This window comes from Cariama cristata, unplaced genomic scaffold (genome assembly GCF_000690535.1).
Source record: "Cariama cristata isolate BGI_N322 unplaced genomic scaffold, ASM69053v1 scaffold8023, whole genome shotgun sequence".
Taxonomy (NCBI): Eukaryota; Metazoa; Chordata; class Aves; order Cariamiformes; family Cariamidae; genus Cariama; species Cariama cristata.
The window spans coordinates 54,000-79,643 of record NW_009607791.1 but is presented as its reverse complement, the minus strand read 5'-3'; the positions used below and the strand labels follow the sequence as shown (position 1 = coordinate 79,643).

The 25,644-nt window shown below is 40.1% G+C and overlaps 1 protein-coding gene across 1 annotated transcript in view; it reads left to right on the top strand.

Annotated features, from left to right (window-relative positions):
• Positions 1-25,644, top strand: part of SCUBE1 (signal peptide, CUB domain, EGF-like 1) — a gene marked incomplete at its 5' end in the record, with an annotated part of 100,565 nt that overhangs the window by 34,465 nt on the left and 40,456 nt on the right. The window contains one exon of the mRNA XM_009696873.1: positions 16,860-16,982. Coding sequence (XP_009695175.1) covers positions 16,860-16,982 — 123 coding nt within the window. The remainder of the gene's footprint in view (positions 1-16,859; positions 16,983-25,644) is intronic.

Here is a 25,644-nt window from a genome sequence, read left to right as displayed (position 1 = left end):
TCCCAGGCGGAAAGAGTTCTAATTAATGCTATTTCATTTCTCCTACCATTGTAACTGAGTGATCCCAGCTTGATGCTGAGTTCATTTGATGCTGTCGATTATTGTGCTACACGTGACAACACAGTGTAGTTCATTTCCTTAAATGCCTACCAAGTCATTCCACAGAAGTCGGCTAATGCAGACAGAAAGGGAGTCAGAGGATTAAAAGACGTAGTGGCCCAGGATGCTTATTGCTCATTGCCTCCTACCCACTTTTTAATATCCCCTATACTGTGCATATCAGGGGTTCTGTGGTCCCTAGCTCCCTTGCTTGTTGGTCCTGCTGAGTACCCTTTTCATAAATCCAGCTGTAATCTGCCCTCAGTGAGAAGATTCATCAGTTTAGCATTTTAATTATATTCAATATGACTTACGTAGCTGATAAAGCAGGAGTCTCATTTGCAAAAAACTTGTGGGGTTCAAGAAGAGTGAAGTCAGACTAGATTAGACTTAGCACAGATTTCTGAAGATTGTTTAAATTCAGCTGCCAAACTGAATCAAACAATAAAGGGCTCATCTGCCCGAGGACAGCTACAGAAGGACAGGAGACAAGCTGAGCAAGGGAGCATTCTTCTCCCAGGCCTTAGAGTAGAGAAGGACTGGGAATGACTGTGAAAGACATCTGAGAGAGACAGGGGCTTTCTTTGTGGGTTCTCTAAGAGGTGAATTAGAGCAAGAGGAAAGGCCACAGGCTTCTGGCATGGTGTAAAATGTAGGACCGTGTGTCTGATGTGCTCCATCTCTGCATCACAGAATTAACAAACTGTGCCTCGAGGCACTCTTGTGCCCCAGAATAATGCAGCTTCCCAGCACTGTACACAGAGACATAGGGGAACTGCGCAGGGTGCAGCACTTGCTGAACTCCTAGCGTCAAATCGGAGAGCAAATATAATTTTTAAGCAGAAGAAGAGAAGCATAACTGAGAAGCATAATCTAAGGGTTATGGAGCAAAAGCCACATCTCAAATGTAGCTTTTCCGTAAACATCTATAAAGTGCCACCTAACTTCGCAATGCTCCATAGATGTTTTGTAATAGCAAGATGTGTATTATTTTGTTTAGCTAGATTTCTCTTTTGCATCATTTTCATAGGTAAGCTTGAGAGTGAGATTTTGGGGAGGTAGATAGTCAGCTAGGCTAGAATGTCAGTGGTTTTGGTAGCAATATGATGTTACATTGATAATCTGCCACCAGCTGTGGCTAAATACAGCAGTATTAATTCATGAGCACAAATAGACCTTTGCCAAGCCCAGGTGATCTCATGAATGTGTACTTAGGAGACAGAAAAGTCCCTGCACGTCTCCACCAAGAGATGGGGCATTTTATTTACTGTGCAACACTAAGTAAGCCCTTCTTAGCCCTCTGGCATATTGTTTAACTGCAGCGGTGTTACACTGGGGTTATGTGACTGGATGCTATTTAGGCAAACATTTCTTCTTCCTGCTGTCTCATTGTCATGGTTACCCAGCAATGTGGTGTGTTCTCTACTTCCTTGAAACAGGCCCCCATCCTTTTGCATTCAGATGCAGCAAAGAAATGTGGCACTTACATGCTTAAATACTTGACTGTGCTGCAGTGGGAGCATCAGAAATGCCTTAGCGTTGAATGGTTTGTCTGCTAACTCAACTCTGTAACCTTCCTTATCATTAAGCAATCTAGAAAAGAAGAGCGGGAACATAGACTAATGAACAATTTCAGTCAAAAGACTGAATCAAAGTTTATTGAAATAAAAGGGAATTTTTGCCTTGGCTTTATTAGGTTGACATAGTAATTGCACTTTTTTATCTTTCTTAATTGTAGCCTTTTACAGGACGAAAATGCATTTTAAATTGATGTTGGCCACAAAAAAAAGTGAAACCCTGAAAGTGAATTAAAATCTGGAAATGGAATTATTTCTCTGAGGAAAGGGTTTGTTATGGAATGAGTTTCAATGTAGCAAAATATGTCATGTTTTGTTAAATATGAACTGAAAGGTTTCATTAAATTAAATGTTTAAAATTAGTGCTTGACATCAGTTTGGTATGAGAATATGACTCAGATGTTGAAGGCTTTCCTCTCTTTTCATTCAGAACACACTAACACTAAGTGAAAAGCTCACAATGAACAGTTTAGCTGGCCAATTTGGCTTCATTTCCTGGCTACAGAGTATCTGTGAACAGTTATGATTTCCTCCATCATTCCATTAGTCAAAATTACTTAAAATTTGGTTTAGGTTTTTTCTCTAAATTGGATTAAATTGACTAAAGCTTTTAGAATTGCATCTTGTCAGTCCCGATCAATTCATATGAAACTGAATAATGTTTCCTCTTTTTTTAGAAAGGAACACCAGAAGGAGTTGCAGGTTATTTTTATTGTTTATTATTAGTAAGATGCAGTTGTTAACCTGGTACATCGACTATTAGCTTACTTGAGTTATGATACTACCTTTGATTGTGATTGACTGGACAAGTTTCAGAGTGGTATATTTTTTTCACTGATTGCCTAAATGGGAAGTTTTTGCGTAGAAGTAATTACTGATGATGAACTCAGGTTTTGTTTGGTTAATATCCCTGATAACCTTTGTACAATATATGCATCAGTCAAGTTTACACCAAGGCAGATAGAACTTCAGTGGCACATGCAACCACACTTTTCACATAATATAAGTGTCTCGATGCCTGTAGAATCAAGTCTATAGGTTTGGTGCAGATCTTCTGAATGAAGATTTGTCTCACCTGAGAGGCAAATCAAGAGAGGCACAAATGAATTCATGTGAGTGAACTTTTTTTATTTTTTGGTTTGGGCAGTCTTGTAGTTTTCTCCCTTAGCTATAAAGAGACCTCCTTGAAAGCAGTCACCCAAATACGAAGTTTTCCTTGGTTAGATTGCCACAGAAAATTCTTAGGTTTCTGTTTAACCGTCACCGTCATTTTACCAAAGGTATACATGATTTTTTCATAAATACATAAAAATCATTAGAGAAGACATCAATAAAATAGCATGCTGAAAGGTAACCTAAGTTCCCTGCTGAAGTATGTAACTTCCATTTGAAGGTGCACAGCAGCAAAATTTAGATATTTAGCTTCTGCATAACTTTGAGGAATGTACTGCATTAGAATCACTAAGATACAGAGCTATAAAGCTGGAATTATGTTCCCTGTTGAATTCATTCACATACATCAGCATTTTAAATTAAAGGGAATTTAAATGATCTCCCCAAGACTTTAAACTTCTAGAGGTTGCTTATAGAGGCAAATCTGTTCATAGCTGCCTGGTTGCTCCTACTTGAGATCTGCAGTCTACTTTCTGTGTGTCTCCCATTAGCAGCACCCTTTAGTGTGATATCTGTGATACTCCACACAGCGAAAGGGATATTGGTGCCTGCTCTACATTACATGGCATTAGTGTCAATAAGTATCGTTTTGGCACCCAGAACAGGTCCTGGGACATATAAAAAGAGCTTTTTCTAGCTCACCTTTCTCTAGCAACATGAAGATTTTTTTTTTAACACGTGTGACAAGGTCAGTTTAGCTTCCTCCACATTAGGCACGTACGGTTTTTGAGGAACATAAGCATTATGAGCCATTAGCCTTAACGAGCCATTAGCATTTTCCAGTGCCCTCTCAAAAAAAGGGGAAAAAACATATGCAAACGGTGTGAAAGAATAAACTCAAATGAAGTAAGTTACTGTAAGTCATCGCCTCCACTGCAGTCAGAGTGCTGTGGTACCAGCAAGATTACAAGCAGCAGTGGGTTTTTTGAAGAGAACACCTGGCAAAGCCAGAAAGGGCAGAGACCTGCTTGTCTTATTCCCTTTTCTTCTGATTACATTTCCCTTGATAATTGCAGCACTGAAATGGCCATTTGCTTCTGTGTGATATCTTTAAGATAATTTATGTAGTTAACAGAGTGGTTGTACTCTTACTTAATGCTGGTTCATGCCAGAGTAATTTTGTGTACAGCACATGAAATTTTGTTAACATTCTGCTGATATGGTGCCTTATATTTGTAGTTTGGTTTGGTAAGTAGCATATGGAAAATGGTCCCTTAACCTTACTGTCAGTCAAAGGTACAGTAACAACTAGCGAGAGCAGCTTTTCATTTAAGCTTCTCTTTGCTTGCTGCACATAAATAAAGCTATCTGAGTTGTATTGCTCTGGGATATCCCAGAGCAATAGCATGCATGTTGCTTAGAGTCTGTCAAAAGTAACTAAAAGTGAAAGACAGGATTACTCTCAGTAGGCTTTAATTTACTATTTTGATATCTCCATTGGAAAAAAATGCAAAACTTTGCAAATGGAAACAGATTGAGATACACTGAGTGCTTAGACCCTCTATGAAGAAGCTGACCCAAGCAGATAGAACATTTTAACCGTGATTTCTGGAAGTGGCAAGTGAGACATCGTTTTTAGGTCATTGGCCAGATACACTTCAGGCTTTTTAGGGGAAAATTTCTCAGGCATTTCAGAAAATTGAATCCTTGTGGGATTTCAAGTCAAGAACCTCAGGAAAAAAAGGCATTGAAAATTACTATTTCATTTTTAAAATAGAGGTTGTCATCTTCAGGCCTTTGTATAGACTGCACCTTCTGTGACTCTTCGTTTGATCTCCAAGGCCCATATTGCCCCTGCCGTGGCTACCGAACTAGAATGTCTGTCCTGTCTTCTGTGCATCAGCTCTCAGTGGGCATCAACTTTGATTTTCAACTTTGTGCCTTTTACTTCTCTCAGGAATCCCACAGTGTCCCATTTTATACAATATGATCAGAAGAGGTGATCCCCAGGTAAAAATAAGCACATCAGCCTTGGTGATTCCTGATGGGATTAGAGGTCTTCATATGGCTAAGATACCTCCTATTCACACAAGCTTAAAGATATGTGCATTGGGAAATAACATGGAACAGCTGGCACCCTCTGAACTCTTATCCTATCGCAATAACATGCTCATAAGCACACACAAATAGTCTAATCCTAGCCTATAGGGTATCCACTCTACTTGCCTTGAAAATATCTCTGAACTGGGTTACCCATTCCACTTCCCTTCAGAGTCTGACCACTGAGGAATAAAGTGACCCTGCTTGATTTCAGCAATAGAAACAAAATAGAAGAAAAAAGTGGATGTTAATACAGTGGTGCAAAGAGGCCTGTGTTCTCCACTCACATGTGAAAGTCAATGCAGGACAAAATTCCAGTCCCTCTCTGGTTTCCTTCTACCTTCTGTGTCACTCCCTCAGAAAAAGGTTCTACTCCCGAGGAATCAGACTTCCTTGATTTTTATCAACAGCAGACCATAGTCTGTTTGTCAAAGCCAGTTCACAAGCTGTCTGGAGTCAGGGGATAGAATTTAGAAGTTAGTTATTAAAGTATGCATTGTCTTTTGACAACCCTTAAGCGTTTACTGAAATGGTTTCTTTTGAACCATTCTTTCTCCCTGATGGCTTTCCTCCTGCTTCTCATCAATTTAAATTAAGAGTAAACTTCCCAATAGTCAAATCAAGATCTAGTTTTCATAATTCGTTATACAGCACCTCTACTTCCATCAGATCCCTTACATGACTCTGTTTTCAAGCTACAACAACTTACCCTCCCAGTGCTTGTAACTAGAAGTAAGTACATGTTCAAATACAAACACCATTTGAGTTTGCTTCTCTGTACATGTAAGCAAAGAGCTATCAGAAAGTAGAAGAAATCAGATGTAATCACAAGCTACTACAGCCATGAATCAAAACAAAAAATACCTTTGCGTTCTGCATGCTGAACACAAGGCAATACAAATCTTGTGGATGAGGTCCATCTTTTATCCTAAAAACAAGACAAAAAATTAAATACAAAAGCCTCTTATGTCTTTGCAAGCATAAATTGTACGACACAGAATGGAGAATGGACAGAGGAACGTCTTTGCCTTGCATGAGAAGTCAGCACCTAAATAAATTCATGAACATGAGACTGATGTGAAGAACGATGGTGATGAAAATGTGGGTCCTCCAGTAACTAGACTACGGCTTTTTCTGTATATGTCTCATTTTCTATATATATGTGATGCACAGATTAAATGTGCAATTAAGTGTTCAATTAAAATAGCTGAATTTTTTTTTTAATTGCCTTCTGACAAACAAGTTCTGGCCATTTTCCTGTACTTCTGCATAGTTAAACTGTCGTGAGATCACATGCCATTTTCAGGAAGCAAGCAGATGGCTTCTTGGTAAAGGCAGGTTGTGTGAATCTCAAACGGCTCAAGTGATTTACGGAAACCAACAGATTTTCTGGATGGATGTTGCAGCAGCAGCAGCATCATCAAAGGATCTCCCTGTCTCTTCTCCTTCCTAATACTTCTCTCGTTCTGACAAAACCCATGTGATTAAGAAAATTTGTGCCAAAGAAGCAACCACAGGCAGCCAGTGGGTGATTTAGGACTATGAAACAATAGATGCAGCTCCTATCCAAAGAAAAAAGTAATGAAAACAACATTAAATGAGAGGAGAATTAGGACTTTTGTCAGGAAAACAGCGGTCCTGTTCCACGCTTGAGTACTGGCAAGAGTTTCTGCACACACACACTTTGTAACCTCTTTGGGAAAGCACCGAGAACATTGTATTGTAGTGCAACCCAGAAAATGCTTCTACAGGGAATTCTTTGGCATATGAATCAACCATATGCATGCGCTATGCTGCAGAGATAACAGGTAGACTTGTCGTTGGTGAAAGAAGAAGATGCAAAGGAAATTTTCTAAGTTTATTTGATGGGAGTGACAAATGGAAGACCAAAGCCAAAAGGGAATATTAAATAACAGAGGCAGTTTTGAGGTTATTTTTGTTTTGGTAGGATGTAAGCAAGATGCAAGACCATCTGTGTCCAAAAGAACCCTCATAAAGATCAGGACTGAGAGGGGGAAAACTGAGTAACTGATGGAAGAGCAATGGTCAAGTTCAGTTTATCAAAAGATAGCTGATTGTTTTAGAAGAGATGGATAAGACTAGGAAATCAGACCAGAGCATGAGCTCCCAGGTAGCTACAAAAACATTTTCAAAATTGCTACCTAAATGTGGATTAAAGAAGCAAACATTAAGGCCTGTCTGCAATAGCCTTATTGCTGATACCATAGTCATTTTATGTGATTACATTGATGCTACCCAGTCTCAAGACAAAGAACAAATAAGATCAACCCGATGTGAGGAAAAGGGTAACAGCATCTGGCAGGCAGCTGCAGCAGCTCAGTAGAAAGCTCTGTGTCATGTCCAGTGAGGGGGTCATAGTCATCTGGCCCAGCCCTGCTGTGCTGGAAACAACTGCTTCAAGGCTTGATAAGACTGGGACATGACTCAGAATTAGGATTCTCATTTTTTCCCCACTTTTTCAAAGAAAAGAGGGAGCTGACTGTTGTCAGTGCAGAGGCAAACCTGGCATGTGGTAAGATGACAGAGCATCTGACTGAGGGGCAGAGGGAGGCACAGAGAGAGGAGAAGGGTCAGCAGCATTGATGGTAAAACCATAGGTGGTGGAGTAGATGTTGGAGAGACAGAAAGATGCTGGTCACCAGCAGAAAATGTGTGGGATTTAGGGGAGGAAAAGATAGAAAACTCTTGGCGGTAGGTGGCTGCAAGTGGTCAGAAGGCTAGCGAGGGGATCAGAAAAATGAGCAACTGGACACTGGCTGATGGCTATGTAGGTTGACTGGGCATCCAAATGGCAAATTTTACATATATAGACATAATTTGATCCAGACTTTCTAAGAAAGAATTGAAGTTCCAGGCCACAGTGAGGAAAAATGAAATTATAAACCCATGGGATTTTAAAAAATGAGAGGAAATGCAAATTTTAGATACCAACACAGGTGAAATTTGTCCAAAAGAAGAAAATGGAATGGAAGACAAAAAAAAAAAAAAATGGAGGGTGGAGAGCAGAATCCAAGAAACAAAACTCTGGATAACATCTGTCTTTTAACTGTTGCTGCAAATCTATCTAATCCAGAATGTGTGTGAAACTTTCACTGCCCCTTCCCTGGTTTTGAGGGTGATTGCTGCCTTTTTTTTTTTTAGGTTAAAGACATACAATTCATTTGTCTGCTGTAGACTTGTTCACGACAGACAAATATAATATAACAGATTATCTTCCATTAAAAAATTGCAGACTTGGGTCAGCTGCCATGTAACTCATTCAGTTTTGTTCCCTCCCAAGGGTTCCATCTATCCCCACAAAATAAATTCATGTGTACTAAGTTAGGTTTTTTTCATGACTAGGCAATATCCCTGTTCCCTGGAAACTTGCAGTTGTTATTTGTCTTTGTGAACCTCCCCTTTGAAAATGCCAAATCCTTTAAATTAATGCTTGGGAGGGTCATATTTTGCATTTCAGTTGTTGAAAAGACCTTGCATTTATTCAACAATATAAAACTCCCTGAGGATCAGCAACCACAGTTTATTATGTAAAAGTGTGCTGTGCTTTCTGTAATTTGGGAGTTGACTGCTCACATAATCATAGCTACCAACATTCAAAACTTATAGGGTTTTTTTCATTCTTTTATTATTGCTTTTTTGATAATAAAACACAGCTTGTTTTTTATATGGCTAGATTCTGCTCAGTGAAGTTTTTCACTGGTACAGAACAGATCCCTGGTTGCTTGAAGTAATGTCTTCAAAAAGTTTTGGAGGGTTAATTTTTGGTCACCAGGCAGATTTCTTTGATTCATTATCAGCTATGAGGCTTATAAATGATCATGGGCTAATTGTATTCAGCTGTCCTTTTCAGCAGAAGTAGCTTTATCATAGGAAAGCTAGCATAGTTTCAATGGCATTTTAGAGAGAGCATTGGTATCTTCAGCTGTCCTTAATACCAATTTTATTTCTAAATTTTGTATAATGAAATCAAACAAAATTTTAGAAGCAAACTGAGATTCTTGGAAATAAACACGCAGCTTTCCTGAGCAGATGATGATTCCAAGGGAGGAAATGAAAACAACTGTGAGTAAAGGTAAATTGAGTTACCACACTATGGCTAGGGATTCTTGTATCTTGGTCCAGTAGTGCACAGCTTGCCCACTTGTCCTTCTGCTCTTCATTGAGATTACATGGAAAAATTGGATTCTGTAAGAGCAAGGCCTTGTTTTTTCATGAGACCTAGAACAGAGTAAATGGCCAGGGATGTCAGCTTCCCAGTTTTGTCTGATTTATACCTTAAGAAACACTGAATTAACTCCTTTACTGTTGCTATTGTGTGTAACCTTCAGCAACCCGTATAGTTCTTCCATCTCAGCTACTCCTGCATAAAATGCAGAAACATTAAACATAGAATTATTATGGTCATAGTGGCTGTGTGAATAATAAAGGTAGGTAAGTAGTCAGCCCAATGTATTTGCACAATTCTGCACCACCATTTTAACCACAGCCTCTAGGTCTGCATGTACTTACATGGTCATGGTTACCATCTGAGTCTGATGTCACCATCTGATGTATGGTACTTTCCACATGCTTTGTAAAACAGGGGGACATTTTTTGTTGTCCCCATGTACAGATGGGAGTCTTAACTACACACTTATTTCTCCCTCTCCTGTGTTTTATAAAAAGCATTTTACTTGATAAAATGTTACAGTAGGGGGAAAACTAACTTTATTTTCTGGAATTCCTGTGGCTTGGGGAGGCGGGGGGTGGAGGCGGGTGTTAGTTTTTGCATTTAGCTCAACCTAGACACTAAGAGACCCTGTCAGTCTATTTCTTTATGTCTCCAGTCCACTTCACATTCTGGTGTCAGAGCCTAAGACAGCTTGCACTGTCTGGGTTCATAGCATTGCGCTAACATGTTTTTAAGTTTAAAAAAGAATTCAGTGTTCAGCAAAAATTTTAAATGAAAATCCTTTCTTTTCACATTAGATTTAGTAAATCCCTTCCCTTTCACAAATAAGAAATCAGAGCCTAAACTATTCTGACAGCATTTCTAAGTTTTTCACTTTCGAAGCTTTTTGTGTTTTATAAATCTAATTAACTGTAATAAGAAAATAATAGGACATAATGTTTGTTTTACAAGGTGATTGATCTCTTGGCAGCCTGGCAGACTCTTTTATTGATTGGTTGGTGGATAATGTCAGAGTGGATATGTCCTGGAGGAGAATAGTTGACACCTAAATCCATATGTGACAGATTACCATCTGTGTTGGAAGACAGGTTTCTTCGTGAAATTGCAAAGATAACAGGTGAAAATGGAGAAAGTGACATGAGAGAAATGTGTTGAAACCTGCCTCAACCTTTCCATGCTCTAAGAGCATTTACACAAAGCTCTATTTTGTGGGCAGCCGGTTTTCAGGATGAGGGAGATTAAATTTTAATTATACTCATTCCTGTCTGCCCAGTCTAGTTTTAATTCTGTTAATTAGGAAAATGCCTTGCCCCACAACCTAGCCGTAAAGCTAATTAAACAGAGAACCTTCAGTTGCTACTTAGTGGAACTTCAGTTCAGTAATGATTATCATACGTTACAGTTAATTAGCACCGTGGGAGGGAAAATGAGGGTATCACTGAAGTGCAAAACTCGAAGTAGAGGTGCTGTAATATATGCCTTATTTCATTTTGTAGCTATCTGATGCAAGGAAGTCACACGCTACCATACCTGCCTCAGTTTCACATTTGTTAAAGGAGAATTAGTTAGATGTATCTCTCCTGCAGAAGTGTTGTGTAGGTTTAATGTAGTGAAGCTGATAAGCTGCTGGCCTTTGAAATCCTCAAATAGAAGATGCTGCATAAATAGAATTTCCTGCCTGAAATGTGCAAAGCATGTTAGAGGCAATGAACTACGCAGTCAAGGTGGAGTGCTGAACAGCCGATGTACCTCCTGAGGTGAAGATGGCCGTGCAGTTCTGCACATATTCACAAAATCTTCCGGGGCAAAACACTACCAGCATGGAACATGCTGCTGTATCAAACTTTCAGAAGCCCAGACCACAAATTAAAAACAACTGTAATTTGACTAAAAAGTTTTGGCGGTAAATGCTTTTGATTCATAATGCTTTGTTCAATTATAATAATCCATTTTAAAGTATTAGTCCTCAAAATGTCAGGTGATAATTACCACTGCGCCATTATAGAGATGAAGTAAAGCAGAGAAACTGCTAGATAAACCCATTGTACAACTGGAACTAGGACTTACAACTCCCTGTAAACTACCAGACAGCAGCTGGCTTGATGTCTTCTGGAGGGAACAGCAGAACTGAAGTTCTACTTTGATTTAGATTTTCTCACAGTGGCACTGAATCCAATGAGTCTGAGGATATGAAATTATACCTTAATAAGATATCTCTGGTGTGCATTATTTAAGACACCGTGGAAAATGTTATTTAGAGCATTGCAGGTGTAGTCTGACAGGTTATGCTTACGTTAATCCTGAGTTACTCAATATATTTCAAGTTTTATTGCAAAGTGGCAGGCAAATATTAAAACAATTGCAATCTGAGCATTGGTGACTCTGGTAATATTTGTAACGTAGAGCAGCATGTAGAACAGCATGTGTGTTGTGCAAGCCTGTGCTGACTGACACGCTGTCTAAGCAAGGTTGACTGTGGGGTTGTGCGCCAGGCTTGGATTCAAGTGTGGATGAGTTAGTTTGTTTTTCTGTGCCTCTATTTCCCCACCTCTGACATGGGGTTAAAAAGTTTTGTGGCTGCTTTATAAAGTACTTTGTGGTCTGCATGCATCACAGAGCTAATACCTGTGTCAACAAGGCAATGCTAGTTACAAGGTTTAGGAGGCAGTGGTGATTTGTGGAAGCATGAGAAAAGAGAAGGACAGAAAAGCAAAGGAAAATTATGAAAGCAGGGAATAAGAAGAACTAGCAGACTAGCCCACTTTGCAGAAAATATGTCTATATTGATGTCCACTGTTTGCTGGTAATAGCATTATTAATCCTAACCTGCTGTCATTAATAAAAGCAAGAAGGGTATGGATTTCTGTAATTATTTTAGGCTGATCGGGGACTATATTATTTTCCTGGAGCTAGGTAGCATTTTAAAACTGCAAAGGATTAGACGGACACAATCAGTTCAAATATTTGTCCAGCCATTGAAAGGAGAAGCCCCACTTCCGCCTGTGATGAGGCTTTGAAATCTCCATATTCGTCATTGTTCAACAGCTAAGTGGAGATTGCACGTTTATTACCCTTTCAGTTGCCTTTAAGCAGCTTATGTGAAATGTTGAGTTCTAAGTTGCCTAAAATCCCTATTTTTTAATTTGTTCTCTGACTTGTATGCAGAAAGGCAAATCTTTGTGAGTTTACATGCATACATGTGCACACGCGTGCACACACCCCCTCGATTGGAACCAGGTCCTTCCGAATATGAATTACGCTGAGCAGAGCTCAAAAAGGTACAAGTGGGACAGGAGCAGTCAGTCCCATTAATCTTCACGAGGACATGAAAAGAAAAATAAAAGACTGCCTGTGTCCTCTAGTCAAATTGTGGCTATGCAACTTACCACAAAGCATCTGAGTTTCTGTTCCTTTATTTAAAACTGAGAAGTTTTATTTAAAGCTGATTCCACTGCCTCCCTCGTATTTTGAGATCCTCAGAAAGCTTAGGATAATCACTTATTTCAGAAATATTTTATTTATTCCTGCTTCATTCTTCTAAAATTATTGCCCCTTCCATTCTTCTGAAATTAGCTTTTGAGTGTCTAAAAGAATATGGAGAACTTTGCAAAATAACTACACGGAAAGGGCATTTTAAGAGTACTTGGATCTGTGTGCCAAAACTGTGACTTATTAGCAAATGCCACAGGGCTCTAGGGTCACATAAGCAGATTCAGAGAGTAGTCGTGCTTGACTTCACCACAATGTCTGTCTTGATGCCAGGCTTTTACTGATGGGATTTGCTGAAAGCCTGGACTTACATTTAACAGAGCACATGGAGATGACAGTGAGTCACAGAAGCTGGAGTGGAACTTCTCTGCTCTTTGGGAATGGCAAGAAAACCCAGGGTTTGTTTCTGGGTTCAGATGGGCCCACAGCTTTCGTGATGGTATTGCTGAGTTCCACCTTCAGACTAATACTTATGATTGATTTTTTTCCCCAAAAATATCACAACTTAAAGAAGGTTTTAGGTAGCTTTGTGCAAATCATATGTTTGCTTTTGTTTGATTTTAATTGCGTGGAGAGAGGGGAATGAACCATTTTCAGGGCTAATGGGAGGCTTGAATGCTTAGTTGCCTGTTATGCCATACCTTCACCTGACATTTTTGACTAGTAAATTTTAATACTTCTGTGGTTTTTCATTGGCCTGTAATTTCCATTTCTGCATGTGTCCCATTTGTGCTGGGTACATCAGTTGGTATTTGCAGCAGATCAGCAGCCTGTATGACAAGGTATCAGTTAACAATATTGACTGACTGCATTAAGAGAAATCCTTCGGGATTTCATTGCTAATGCACTGAAAGCCCATCAGACCTCATAGTCTGAAATGACCAGCACATTGACTGAACACTGATCATCAGGGCATTTAACATACAACCCCTTCAACCCCTACAACTTTCGCATTCCTGGGGATACAGGGGAGCAGAGCACTGTGGAAAGTTTGAGCCATTCTTCTGCAACCTGCATCATCAGTTGCAAAGGAGCCACTTGAGAACTATGTTTGAAGAAACCAGGTTTATGACTCCTCTACAGACAGTCCCAGTAATAGTATGGGGATATTTAACTAAATAATTTCGAAGCTGGTAGAGAAACCGTGATGGGTTTCCAGCATGTTTTCTTTACCTACATGATAGGCAGACATGCATACTCTCTGTGAAGTTCGAACAGGCACTTGACAAAGTTGGGTACCAGTCAGTTTAAAGATAAATGGGGCCTCGCCTTCTCACACAGTGAAATAATTTATTTTCACATGGTTCATAACATGAATTATTTATAGCTATGGAAAGAAAAATAGTGGGGATATAGCCTTAGTGCAATTTCTGTGAACCAGTTAGACATGATACGGTTGGATACTGCTCTCTTCCAAGTGAAATGCAGCAATGCACTGCTCTCCATAGAGTGAAATAATTTTTACATGCCTTGTCAATCTCGCTATGGCCGTGGAAAGAAATACAGTGAAAGCAGAGACATTGGCACTGTTTGTGTTATTTAGAATGTTTTTGCAGCTAACGGTTTTGACCTCTATTCTGTTTTGCTGGTCCTGGTTTCAAAAGGCCACGTCATGTTTTCCAGCTAGAAGAAATGAATAAATACTTTCTTTTCCTGTGAACTCTCCCAGGTTTTACCCAGATCCTGGGTCAGAATTATTCCAAAGAATTGCTGGTGTAAAACTGATATGCTGCATTGTCAGTGGAATTACAATGATTAACAACTTCAAATCTATCTTCTGAGACCAGGAGGGTTTCATTTTTGTCCCTTATGGTCTTCAGAGACCCTGAAAAGAAAGTTAGTGAGACTGGAATTTGGAATTTAACATGGGAAATCCAAGGGCCATCGTTTAAAACATCAATCCTTACTTCAGAATGGTGTTTGACAGGCTGCAAGTAATTTCTGCTTCAAGCAGTTTCAGGCAGCAGAGTAGCCCAAAGGTCATGTTGTTCTTATCATGGGTAAAAGATACCTTCTTCATGATGGATGACTACTCTGTGTGTTTATGATGCATAATATATTAGTAATTTTAAATCACAATTCCATTTGTCCAACAGTTTTGTCAGGGCAAGCTAAACTATAGTTAGGTCCACCTGTGTAGTGCAAAAGGATGGAATTGTTGTGGTAATCCATCATAAGACCTGCAACACAGCCCCATTTGCACATACTGGAGCTGGGAGGAATCACTTCTACAAATAGAAATGCCAGCCTGCAGGAACTGGGCCAGAAAGTCTTGTGTTTTCACTGCTGTGCTTGACCTGTGCTGGTGATCACAGCAGCAACCAAATGGGTTGCTGCCTCTAGTCTCATGGTATTTTGTAGAGCAGCCCTCAGTGTGTTCTTCACCAGATTTATCAGGTTGGGAGCCTAAGGTTATCTGTTCTTGGCCAGCCTAGTCACCAGAACTGGAAGACCACAGACAGCAAACACAGCTCCTGGTTTCAGATCACTTGGAGAACTTTGTTACCCAAGACATAAAGATTTGAGCTGGCTTCGTGCAAAGCACTCGAGGCGTAATACCACCACAGCTGCTACCTACCGTTTTACCCTTATGCTTCTAGTAGGACTGAATGCAAAAACCGCTCCTCTGCAGAACCAGACACAAAAGTAGTAAGCAGTGATATTAGTTCAGAGGGTGTCAGAGCAAATTTGCTTTCTCTTTGCCACAAATGCAACTCATGAGCAAACCTTTATAACAATATACATTGTTATTGCTTATTTGACTAGGATATTCTCCTGAGCATACTTCTGTGAATGTCAGTGCAGCAAAGTGCTGTTTTGAAAAGGCGTCTGAATTTACCTCTCAGCTATTAGAATTTCTAGATTTACTTCGTCACTCCTCTTGCTGCTGTTTATATTTTACGTGCAGAAACATGGTAAGAGCCATACTGCTCTCCCATGTCTGTAATCATATATTTTCAAAAATGAGTGAATGACATCGACTGAAAGTAATCCTAAATTCAAATATTTTTTAAATGCGCCCTTCATTCACCAGCATCATGCTGTCTTTGATAAATTTCCATCTCTACATATTAGCTCTTTTGGCACCTAGATTTGAATTTTGCAAAATTTGGTTTTTAAGTGGCCAGGTGTTACCTCAAAGTTTCAGAGCTCTTACAGCAAGAAGCTTTTCAATAGGAAACGTCACTCTCCACTCAGTTTTATGAAAGATCTTGTTTTCGCTTCCAAAAGCGGGCAGCCAAGGCTCTATGTCATATTATTTCTTCACTATATACATCCCTAAAAAGAGCTATTTTTTGGTGCTGTTATTCTCCTAAAAAAAAAAAACCAACTTTTTTTCTTTTTTCAAATAAACATGGATCCATGATTTCATAAGGGGGGTGGGGGTGGAAAGATGCCCTGTATTTCAAATGAAGTTCTGTGACCTATTATATAGTTATTGCACAAGTTTTTGCAGTTGCAAAAGGGACTGGTCGTTCCAGTTCTTCAACACCTTTGGGTGAAGTTATAAGGTGGAGGAAGTAAAATCACCAGTCTGAAATTCAGAACAGAGGTCCTATCAAGTTCATCAATGCACTTCGTAACCATTATTTAAAGTAAGAGCCATTGATCCCATCCTTCATAGATATATATACATATATTAGCTTTCAAATAAAGGCAATGGGTGCTCTACCTTCAGAAATGAAGAAGCAGCATTTCACATGCACTGGAGGTTGCTCTTCTATTATACCAAATCAAAAAAGTTAAACACATGAAAATGGGTATTCAGTGACACTGTGTTCATAATGGCCAAACTAGCATATAATGCTAATTCCAAAAAAATTGTACCCTGACATTTGTTTATGTAGGGATAATGGAAGTCTTTTTTCAGAATTCAAATATGTTTTACTTCATGTTTGTTGTTATTTCAATTTTTCATGTGTTCTTGGGTTTTGATGGTTCCTATGTAAGGTGAGGGCTTCACATCTTACATAGGCTGAAGTCTTCTGTCAGGCAGACCACTACATCTACAAAGAAGCTCCCCTGAGTGTTCTTTAACATCAGAGTGCCTCAGCTTCGGTCACCTGGCAGTTCCAGTTCTGAGAGAAGTACCTCTGTCTCCAGAACAGCTCAGCCCATAGCAATTTTTTAAGCCTTGCAAGAAGGGTTTGGGAAGGGATACATCTGACCAACCTGACTTCTAACAGGGACAGCAGCCTTCTTGGGGATCTGGGTAAACTCCTATACTCCTGCCTTGAGCTACTGAATTGCTGTCGTGAACTAAATTTTTGCCCATTCATTCTTTGCAGACATTGATGAGTGCTTGGTAAACAATGGTGGCTGTGACCATTTCTGCCGCAACACGGTTGGCAGCTTTGAGTGCAGCTGCCAGAAAGGCTATAAACTGCTCACAGATGAACGGACCTGCCAAGGTAATACTTCATTTATTTTACTCTTTGTATAATGAGGTTGTTACTTTGAATGGATTTTTTTTTTTTCAGAAAAGACTTACCAGACCTACCAGATTTCCGTTTTCTGAGGTGGGGTTTAAAGATTTTTGGAAACGTCTTGTTTCAGTGTTTTTAGTAGTAGGAATGCTTGAAGTGTGGTGTAGTGGAATAGCCTCAGGCAAAGAGCCTTATGTTCAAATCCTCTAATTTGCTATGTTCCTAATGGGACAGAGGCTTATCTTATTTACACCGGAGTCATTTAGAGTAACTTACTGGAAGAGAGCATTTGCAACATTTAAACTAGAAAAGTTTCTAATTTGTGAGCTCACCTTTGCCTGACAGAATCTGTTTATGGAGGGATAATGGAGGTGTTTGGCGAGAATTCAAATGTCATGTGTTTTATATCATTTGCTCTGTGTGTCACGCTTTGTTCTCTAAGTCTTATGATGTTATATATTTGACGACTACTAACCATTTCCAACTGACCATGTACCTTTGGAGAAAAGACACTTCAAGCATTTGAGCTCTGTAACTTTATTGTTTAAAAGGCTAGAAAGATGAGCATGCATCAGTAGAGAGAGAAGGGAAAGGAGGATGTATTCAATTAAAATTTTGTGCAGGAATTGCCTTTTTATTAATACATAATTATTTGCATGGGTTTTGAACACGTAAAAGTTATGAAGTCCAAAACAGCATTAGTATTTTAGAGCTTCTTTGTTCATCAACAAAAGAGAAACCAAGGTCTGAAGATACATATGTCATTCAAAAAATTTTCCCTTGCATCTCATTGGTACCTCCATCATCTGAGAAGCCTGCTCCACCCTGACTGTGTGATTAGACACAAAGGAGTCAGTGCAAGGTTGGTTTCAAGCTGGGACAGGATAGGAAGAGCTGAGAGTGGCACACTTAGTGCCACATGACTAGGCAGAAATAACATTGTAGGATCATGTCAGACAAGGGTAAGTTGTCAGGTTTTGATATACCTGCTAAAAATAGGGACAAAATGTGGAAAAGAAACATTCCCTTCATGATGTAGAGATAGTTAGGAATACTTTCTGGTTCGTGAATTTCATGTGTCGTGACACGTTCTCCCTGTGGTATCAGTCAGAGGTTTCACCACTGAAGTAATTGTAATTACACCAGTGAAAAACTCAAGAGAAAGGACAAGCCCTGCATTCTTGTTAGGCAAAAGCTGGTGCCAAATTTATTTGTTCATTATGCAAAGTCTTAGTAATAGGCTTTGAAAGCCACCTATAAATAATCAGATATCTAATGTGATAATGGGAAACTAGAAGCAGCTCTGTAAATGTTGTTCAACCAAGTTTTGTTTCTTTGTGTGCCTGGGCTCCTGAATGGGTTGCCTGCAAGAGTACATACCATGTAAGGAATGAAGCAGTAGCTGATCTTCTCCACTCCCTCGTGTGATCGGACATGGAAATATAAACATGATCTGGCCATCCTACTTTTTCCATTGTCAGTGAGCAAGGGCAGGCACTCTGTCTGCCTCTACATGGTACTTTGATTTGTCAACTGTAGTTTATCAGTTGCTGTAACAGATAGATTAGTGCAAGCCCAGAGAATTTTTGGGCCGGAGAAGTTCCTCTGGTCCCAGAAACACTGGTTTTTCCTACTGTGAAATGAGGAGGGCGAAGTTATTTCCTCTTTGAAGTCTGAGATATTTGGGCCCCGGAGCCTGATTACAGCAAACATGGTATGATGCCTGCTTTGTGGAGGGAGCACTGTGATAACTGAGGTCCTGTCTAGTGCTTAAGGTGATAATTGGTGACTCATGCAGTCAGTAGGCCTGCTAATAAAGAAAGAAGGAAAGTGAATATAGATCAAGAAATCACTGATGTGTGAATCACCTGTACTTTGCTTCTTCCGCTGCAAAAAGAATATAGTTAATGGAAGTGGTTATAGTTATTAAAGTCAGGTCTGACAGAAAAATGCGGTTTGGGATTAGTGACTCTGCTGCAATATAAATCATCCATGGGTCTTTTTGGTAACAGCCAGTCAACACTGACCATAGAACATTACTGAGAGATTCAGGGAAATTTATTTTGGGCGTATTAGCCTTTCCAACGCATGAAATAGAAAAGTCTAATTTGTATTTATAAAAGATGCTGCTGTTCATGTTACATTTGTTGTTTTGATTCATAATAGAGTTTTTATGACTTATGGTCTTGCTGTCAACATTACCTTTCTGCTCTGGTTTTGGTTTTTAAAATAAACATCTCTCTCAGTTACAAATCAACATGTTTACCAAATACTCATTTAGGTATTTAGAAGTCTACCTTGTTTGGGGCCGAGTCCTATTTAATTCAGGTGGCCTCCCTAGTATACAGGGAGTTCATCTCCAAATGAGTTCATCGCTAACATCAAGGAACAGATTCTGCTAACCTTAGGCAAAATGCCCGTGGAAATAGCTGGTAAGCTTGCCCTTTTACGACCTGCAGAGCCCCTGGAGAAGCCTGTGACTGTCTGATTCACAAGAAAGAATCAATGAAGAAGAGCAAAGCCACAGAGATACAGTTCATGTTAGCAACATTTTTTAAACTGTTGAAAAATACAAGTAAGCTGTTGCTGCATAACTTTCTTCATATGATCATTAACTTCAGCACAAGGCAATTTTACGTGTTTCAATAAAAGGGTTCCTTCATACTGCCTGTGAAATTCTGAGGTTGTCCCACCTCACCTCATTTCCTTGCTGTCCTTTCATTGTAGTCCTCAGAGCTGACTTTAAGATTGCAAGGAAATTTTATCAAAGTCTCAGACTTTGTTCTGGTTGTTTGCAAAGCTCCCACCCCATCCTACCAAGTGCCTTACACACATTCATCCTTTCTGTGAAGAGGAAAGTATTTCTCAGTTTTTCAGGCGGGAAGGGTGAAGCCAAATATAGCAGCTTCCCTAAGATCACACACATGAATGCGTGGACTGCCTAGAGAATAATCCTCCAGGTTTTGTGAATCTGCCTTCTGTAAATCTGCCCATTACAAGAAATTTTTTATCTCCTATGTTTGTGCTCATACGTTGATATGAAAATTCATTGGTTTTCAGCAACTCTGAAGCTTGCTGCTCGCTTGGTGCTACTGGCCAGACACCCTGCACATAGAGTGTTTGTGTAAGCAGCCCAAGTTGGTAAAGGGCATTAAAATGTTCTGCATTTGCCTGTTTACAGCGAAACTGTTTTTAGCTCTGGCTGCAAAGAAAACCGCTGTCAATCACAGATTACTTCTGCTGGGGAGTGGTTCTCACGCTGGGGCTCCTTGTGAGACAAGGAGAATGTGGGGGTTTCCCTTCCTTTCCCCTCCTCTGCATTCCAGCCATTTAAAAGGAAACTTAGTTGTAACCCAGAAGGTGAAGAATCCACATTGCCCTGCCAGTGATATTGTGGAGATTGATACTGCTTTCCCAGAGTCTCTCTTTTCACACAAAAATAGATTTTTTTTCTCCTTTGATGGTGAAATCACTGTATGACAATACCAAACTCATCTATTGTGTATTATTTTAACAGATCCCTTAAGTCTAGGGTATTGTAAATTCTTTGATACAGGAAGAAACGGTTGGATCTGTTTGTATAAACCTAGCAAAAGAGGCCTGCATCTCCTTTGAGCGTGTAATAGAAATAACACAGCTATATTTATAGCAAGGAGAGCTTGTGTTTGTAACCTTTGTGGTAATTAACAGCAGGACAACAACTCCGATTAGTCTTAGAACCACATCAGCAACAAAACAGCAAGCAAGACTGTTTAAAGCTGCGATGAATGTGTGTAAGCGCAGACATAATTACCTTAATCCTCAGCCAATACGAGTTTTAAAGCCAGTTAACTTAATTGCTTGTTCAGTTTCTGTTTGTTGTGCAGTGATCTTGAAAAAAAATCAACAATAAGCAGTCTCTATTCTCCGCTCAAGTTCAAGCTTCGTTAAGCAGCCAGAGAAAAGTGTGAAATTCCATCATAAATAATTTTCTCTTCCTGCTGTAGGAACTGCCTTTTGCAAAGCGAGACAAGGAGAGACAACACACACATTTGTCGTAACTCTCTCCAGGGAGTGGTAGAGTTGGAAAGATGAGTTACATTCAGGAAAAAAATGCTTTTAGTGGGAACATCAGTTCATCAAGATGTAATACTTTGGCCTGCTAAATCTAGCCCTCTGCCCCTCTCCACCTCTGTCGAAAATAGAGCCAAATCCTGCTACGCTGAGGAATTTAAACTTTTGCAGGGGGCAGTTCAAGGTATTTGCATCATTCTAGTCCACTTAGAGCCTCCAAAGCAGGCTGAAGTGGGGCTTGAAGATTGCTAGATCTCACAGACATGATGTTCAGCCATCATGAAGTCTGCCCAAGTAGCCTTTTCACCAACCATTTGAATTGATACAGTCGCTGTAGAAGGAGATGATTGTCCACCAGGCAAAAGTACCTCTGGGGCATGTGGAATACCTGCATGGGCTGTCTGGCATTTTGGGGACTTCTTTAAGGCCATGTGTTCACATACAGTAGGTGACAGCATTTTTTATTTGCTTTGATGTATTGCCTGTTTGACTGTTGGTTAACCTTTACTACCTTCCTACCAGATTTTAAACGAATACGATTGACTCTTGTAACTAGGCACTGGAATACAGGGCCTCATAGTCTGCCGTTAATAGTACTGGTGTCTATCCAAAGGAAATTCAGTGATACAGGTTTATACCAGTGATACAGGTTTATACATCAGGAAATCCCAAACAGAATTTGCCCCCTCTAGCTTCGTGATATATTGAATTTTCCCTCTAGTGATTTTCTGTGGCCACATTTTGCTAGAGGTTTGGGGTTTTTTACCACTACAAAGCTATCCAGTAGAAGTCCAAGTATAGCTGATTTGAGGTGGGTTTTTTCCTCTCATTACAAGAGAAAAACATGAGCATATCTGCTATCATATTTGTGTATTTAGACTTTTCTTTCTCTCTTTTAAAACAAGTGTGTTTCTTACATGCCCCACTGTATCCCCCCTTCCTCTCTCCTCAGCTTCACTTCCAGAACAGTGTTTCTCAAAAAGCATCAAGCTCATGGAGTGGAAATAATGGCTAGAGCCAAGGATACTGTAAGCAGATACTGAGGCAGTTTTCTTAGTAACTCTGCCTGCATATTGCAATGTTGACCTGCAAAACACCTCAAACTTTGTCCAGGTCTGGTTTTTGGTTTCTCAGGTTGTCTCTGAGAAGACTTGATGAGTGTAGCAAGTTTTGTGATAGCTTTCTGATGTGTTACAGGATATACCTCCCAACTCTTGCCATCCACAACTGGTTTTTACTTGTGATCTGAAATAAGATTTGAACCCAGCCTCAGGCTTTCTGTGTTAACCCGCTGCACCGCAGAACTGTAATCCATGAAATCCTAAAATAATACTGTTAAATGAGACTCTGACCTTTCTTTACTGCCAAATAGGTCATAATTCCAGAGAATTTGGTGTGATTAGACCTAGCTGAGCCAGTGATCGATCTGTTGGTAGAGGGATGCTTTACACAGGGGTCCCAATGTGTAATTGTCAAGAGAAGCCTTCTTTCATTTCAGAATGAGAGAAAGAGAAATAGAACCTTGAAAAATACTGTAACTGTCTATGGTCCAAGGATCCTACAGGCCTGGTCTTGAAACTTTGCCATGTTAACGGTATATGTAATCTCCTCTCATAACATCCACCATTTCACTTATTTGTACAAAATCTGCACTATTAGCCTTCCAAGGGCAAGATTTGAATCTCCCAGCGTGGTATCTCCGTTTTGAAAATGGGTGTGAAATGAGGGATTAATCATATAGGGAAGGACAGGTAGAAAGTGTTTGTGGGAATTATTTTTGGCCTAAAGAAGCCCACAAAGATTAGCTACAAAGATCTCACTATACTTTTCTGTATGGAACCATTGATGATAAATGTGGCTGTACAGGACTAGTTTAATCCCAAATAAATCAGTGCATCCACACTGGCAGCACTGAATCACCAGACATCTTTGACATAGAGTGACCAAATTAAAAAATAAAAAAGGGCCAAAGAGGTTTGCACCCTTGGGTTACATGACAGTGACCTGCCACCCACATTTGATCATGTAACCCAGTAAAGCAACTGGCCTTGTCCCAATCACATAACCTGATGAAGGTCTCGGGATGAGGTTACAGCGCTTGCATTGGTTTATATAGGACACAGTCACCCATCCTAGATTACTTAACTAAATGCACGGGTAGAGGTCAAGGCTGGAGCATCTGTCCCTCTCTATCTCTCACCGCTTCGTGAAAATGGAGGACAGGGAGAATAGCATGTCCTGTGTCCCTGTTTTAAAATCCTGAGGAAATTCCTTGGAATAGCAGGACAGAGGAATTTGATGTCACGATTCTCCCAGCCAAGCCAAGCTCTCTTTTTACCTTACTGCTAGTCCCCCAACTCTTCCTGCTCTGAGTTACGTCTGAGTATACCCTCGTGCAGTCCTAGAGGCAATGAGCTGTGAGAAATGTTAAATAGGTACAGCTGCACTATACAGCAGTAAAGAGACTGATTAAACCCTTCAGCTAATCCCTGTCAGTGCTAGAACTAATGTTTCATGTAAGTCAGTTTAAAAGACAACGGGTGAGGCCCAGGCCCCTCAGATTCAATGCATCAACATTATGGTTTAGCCAGCATTCCAGTGAAAAATGTTGGAAAGTTTTGTTGTTGGTCTACCCCTTCTCTTTCCTTTTCTACCCCCATTAAATACATAAAATTAGCAGATGTTCAATAAAAGTAACATTATTTAGCCGTCCTCTTCTTTCTGGAGTGGCAATAACATACAGCTTCATAGCCAGGTGAGACAGTATAAAGAGGACACCAGCAGAAATGTTACTGCTTGATGTGGGGTTTTTTTCTTAATATTTAAAATACATTTTCACCTGAACCCACACAAACGTCTCACCGAGGTTGTACCCTCATGGTCAGGACTGAACTGTAGCGGGTGGAGCATGTTAGCAAGCCATTAGGGTGCTGCTGGCTGTATCCCTGCAAGGGAGGCAGCCGCCAGGATCCCAGAGCATCTTTGCAGTCCGGAGAGAGGAGCAAGCAGGCTTACAAGTCCCCTCGCTGGCATTTGCCTGAATTTGCATGGGCATTTGCTGTACATTTGAGGTCTTCAGCAGTCAGAGAAGATACCCAGGGCTTCATTTTGCTCTCCCTTATGTCAGAGAGAAGGCTGCTGTACTGAGCAGAGTTATAGTGCTATCTCACTATGGAAACCTGCTGGTCCTTATTATCTTACACCACTTGAACAAGGTGAGACAGTGCCCATGCGGGTTGATTAATGAGAGAGAGGGGTGAAGGGACTCAAGCCGTTCCCCTATCAACGCCCATTTGAGTGATACACATGGAGGAGAGTGATTTTGCCTCGATGCACTCATACCCTCATCCACTTCAGATAGGTGTGCTGTAAAATATCAAATACATTGACTTGATACAGGCTGATTTTCAGCCAGTCCGGCTGAGTCTGGCCCGATATGTTTGATTGTGTGGACACTTGGTATATAAACAGCAGTGCTGGTTCAGCTGCCAGTGTCGCTCAAGGACCAGTGAGAATCGGTGGTGCACTGGAGGAGATACTGGGAGCTGCTTGTGGAAATCAGACCAGCTCACAGAAAGAAAATTCAAGATGATTTCCCTGTCACTGGTGATGTTCATTCCTTATGCAGATTTTCTCTAAGGCATTCTGTGTCACTGAGCCTTACAAAAATATCTTGCTTATGACAAGCACCATATTGCTTCTAGCATCAGATTAAAAAAATACTCCGCTGGGAAGCAACGTGCCACACTGTCAATAAAAGGAATACTTCTCAAATGCTTTCTGTTACACACAGTGCTTACTCGTGGTGTCAGTGAGATTGTGAATAGTGGTACCGTCTGCCTCTGTGAGAAAAAGAGGGTTGCAAGATCATATCCAGAAACAATAAATGCCCCAGGCATGAAGTAGAAACAGCTCTAGCCAGTACAAGTTTGTTTGCCAAGTGATAGTATCTCGCATGTTGATTGTAGCAATTAAGTCTGCTGAAACATGAAACAAACACATCCCCCCCCACCTCCAGTTCTCTCTGCAGCACACTGTTATCACAAGGTAAAGGCAAATTTTCTTTGGTTGCTGCTCCTTGGAAGGACTATTAAACCTCACAATCTAGACTCTAAATCAGTTTCTAATGGGATGAGACCTAATGTGGGGAGGGCAGATGGGACAGATTATTCCACCTCTATTTTCCCATGAAGCTTGACACGGACTACTGTTGGAAGTAAGATACTAGATTAGTTTGACCTCAGGTCTCATTCAGTATGGTAGCTCTTATATTCCTGTGTTAAACTCTATAAAGTATACTGCTATCACATTGCTTTTTACGGCTCTGTCTGGCCCCCTCCCCTTGGTGATGTGTGTGGGAAGCCAAGCAAAACGTTCCATTAGTGTTTAGAAAGAGAATTTGAGATATATTTTTCAGTTGATGCTGTAGGATTTATGATGTGTATAGTGCAGAAATTATTTTGCTGGACTGGAGTCTTGTTATGTATTAATGAATTACCAGGATATGAGTAAGCCTTGGAATAGGTTGAACAGGAAGGTAGCATTCTTCTACAAACAATAATCTGTTGATAAATAGTGCTGAAAGCTGTAATTC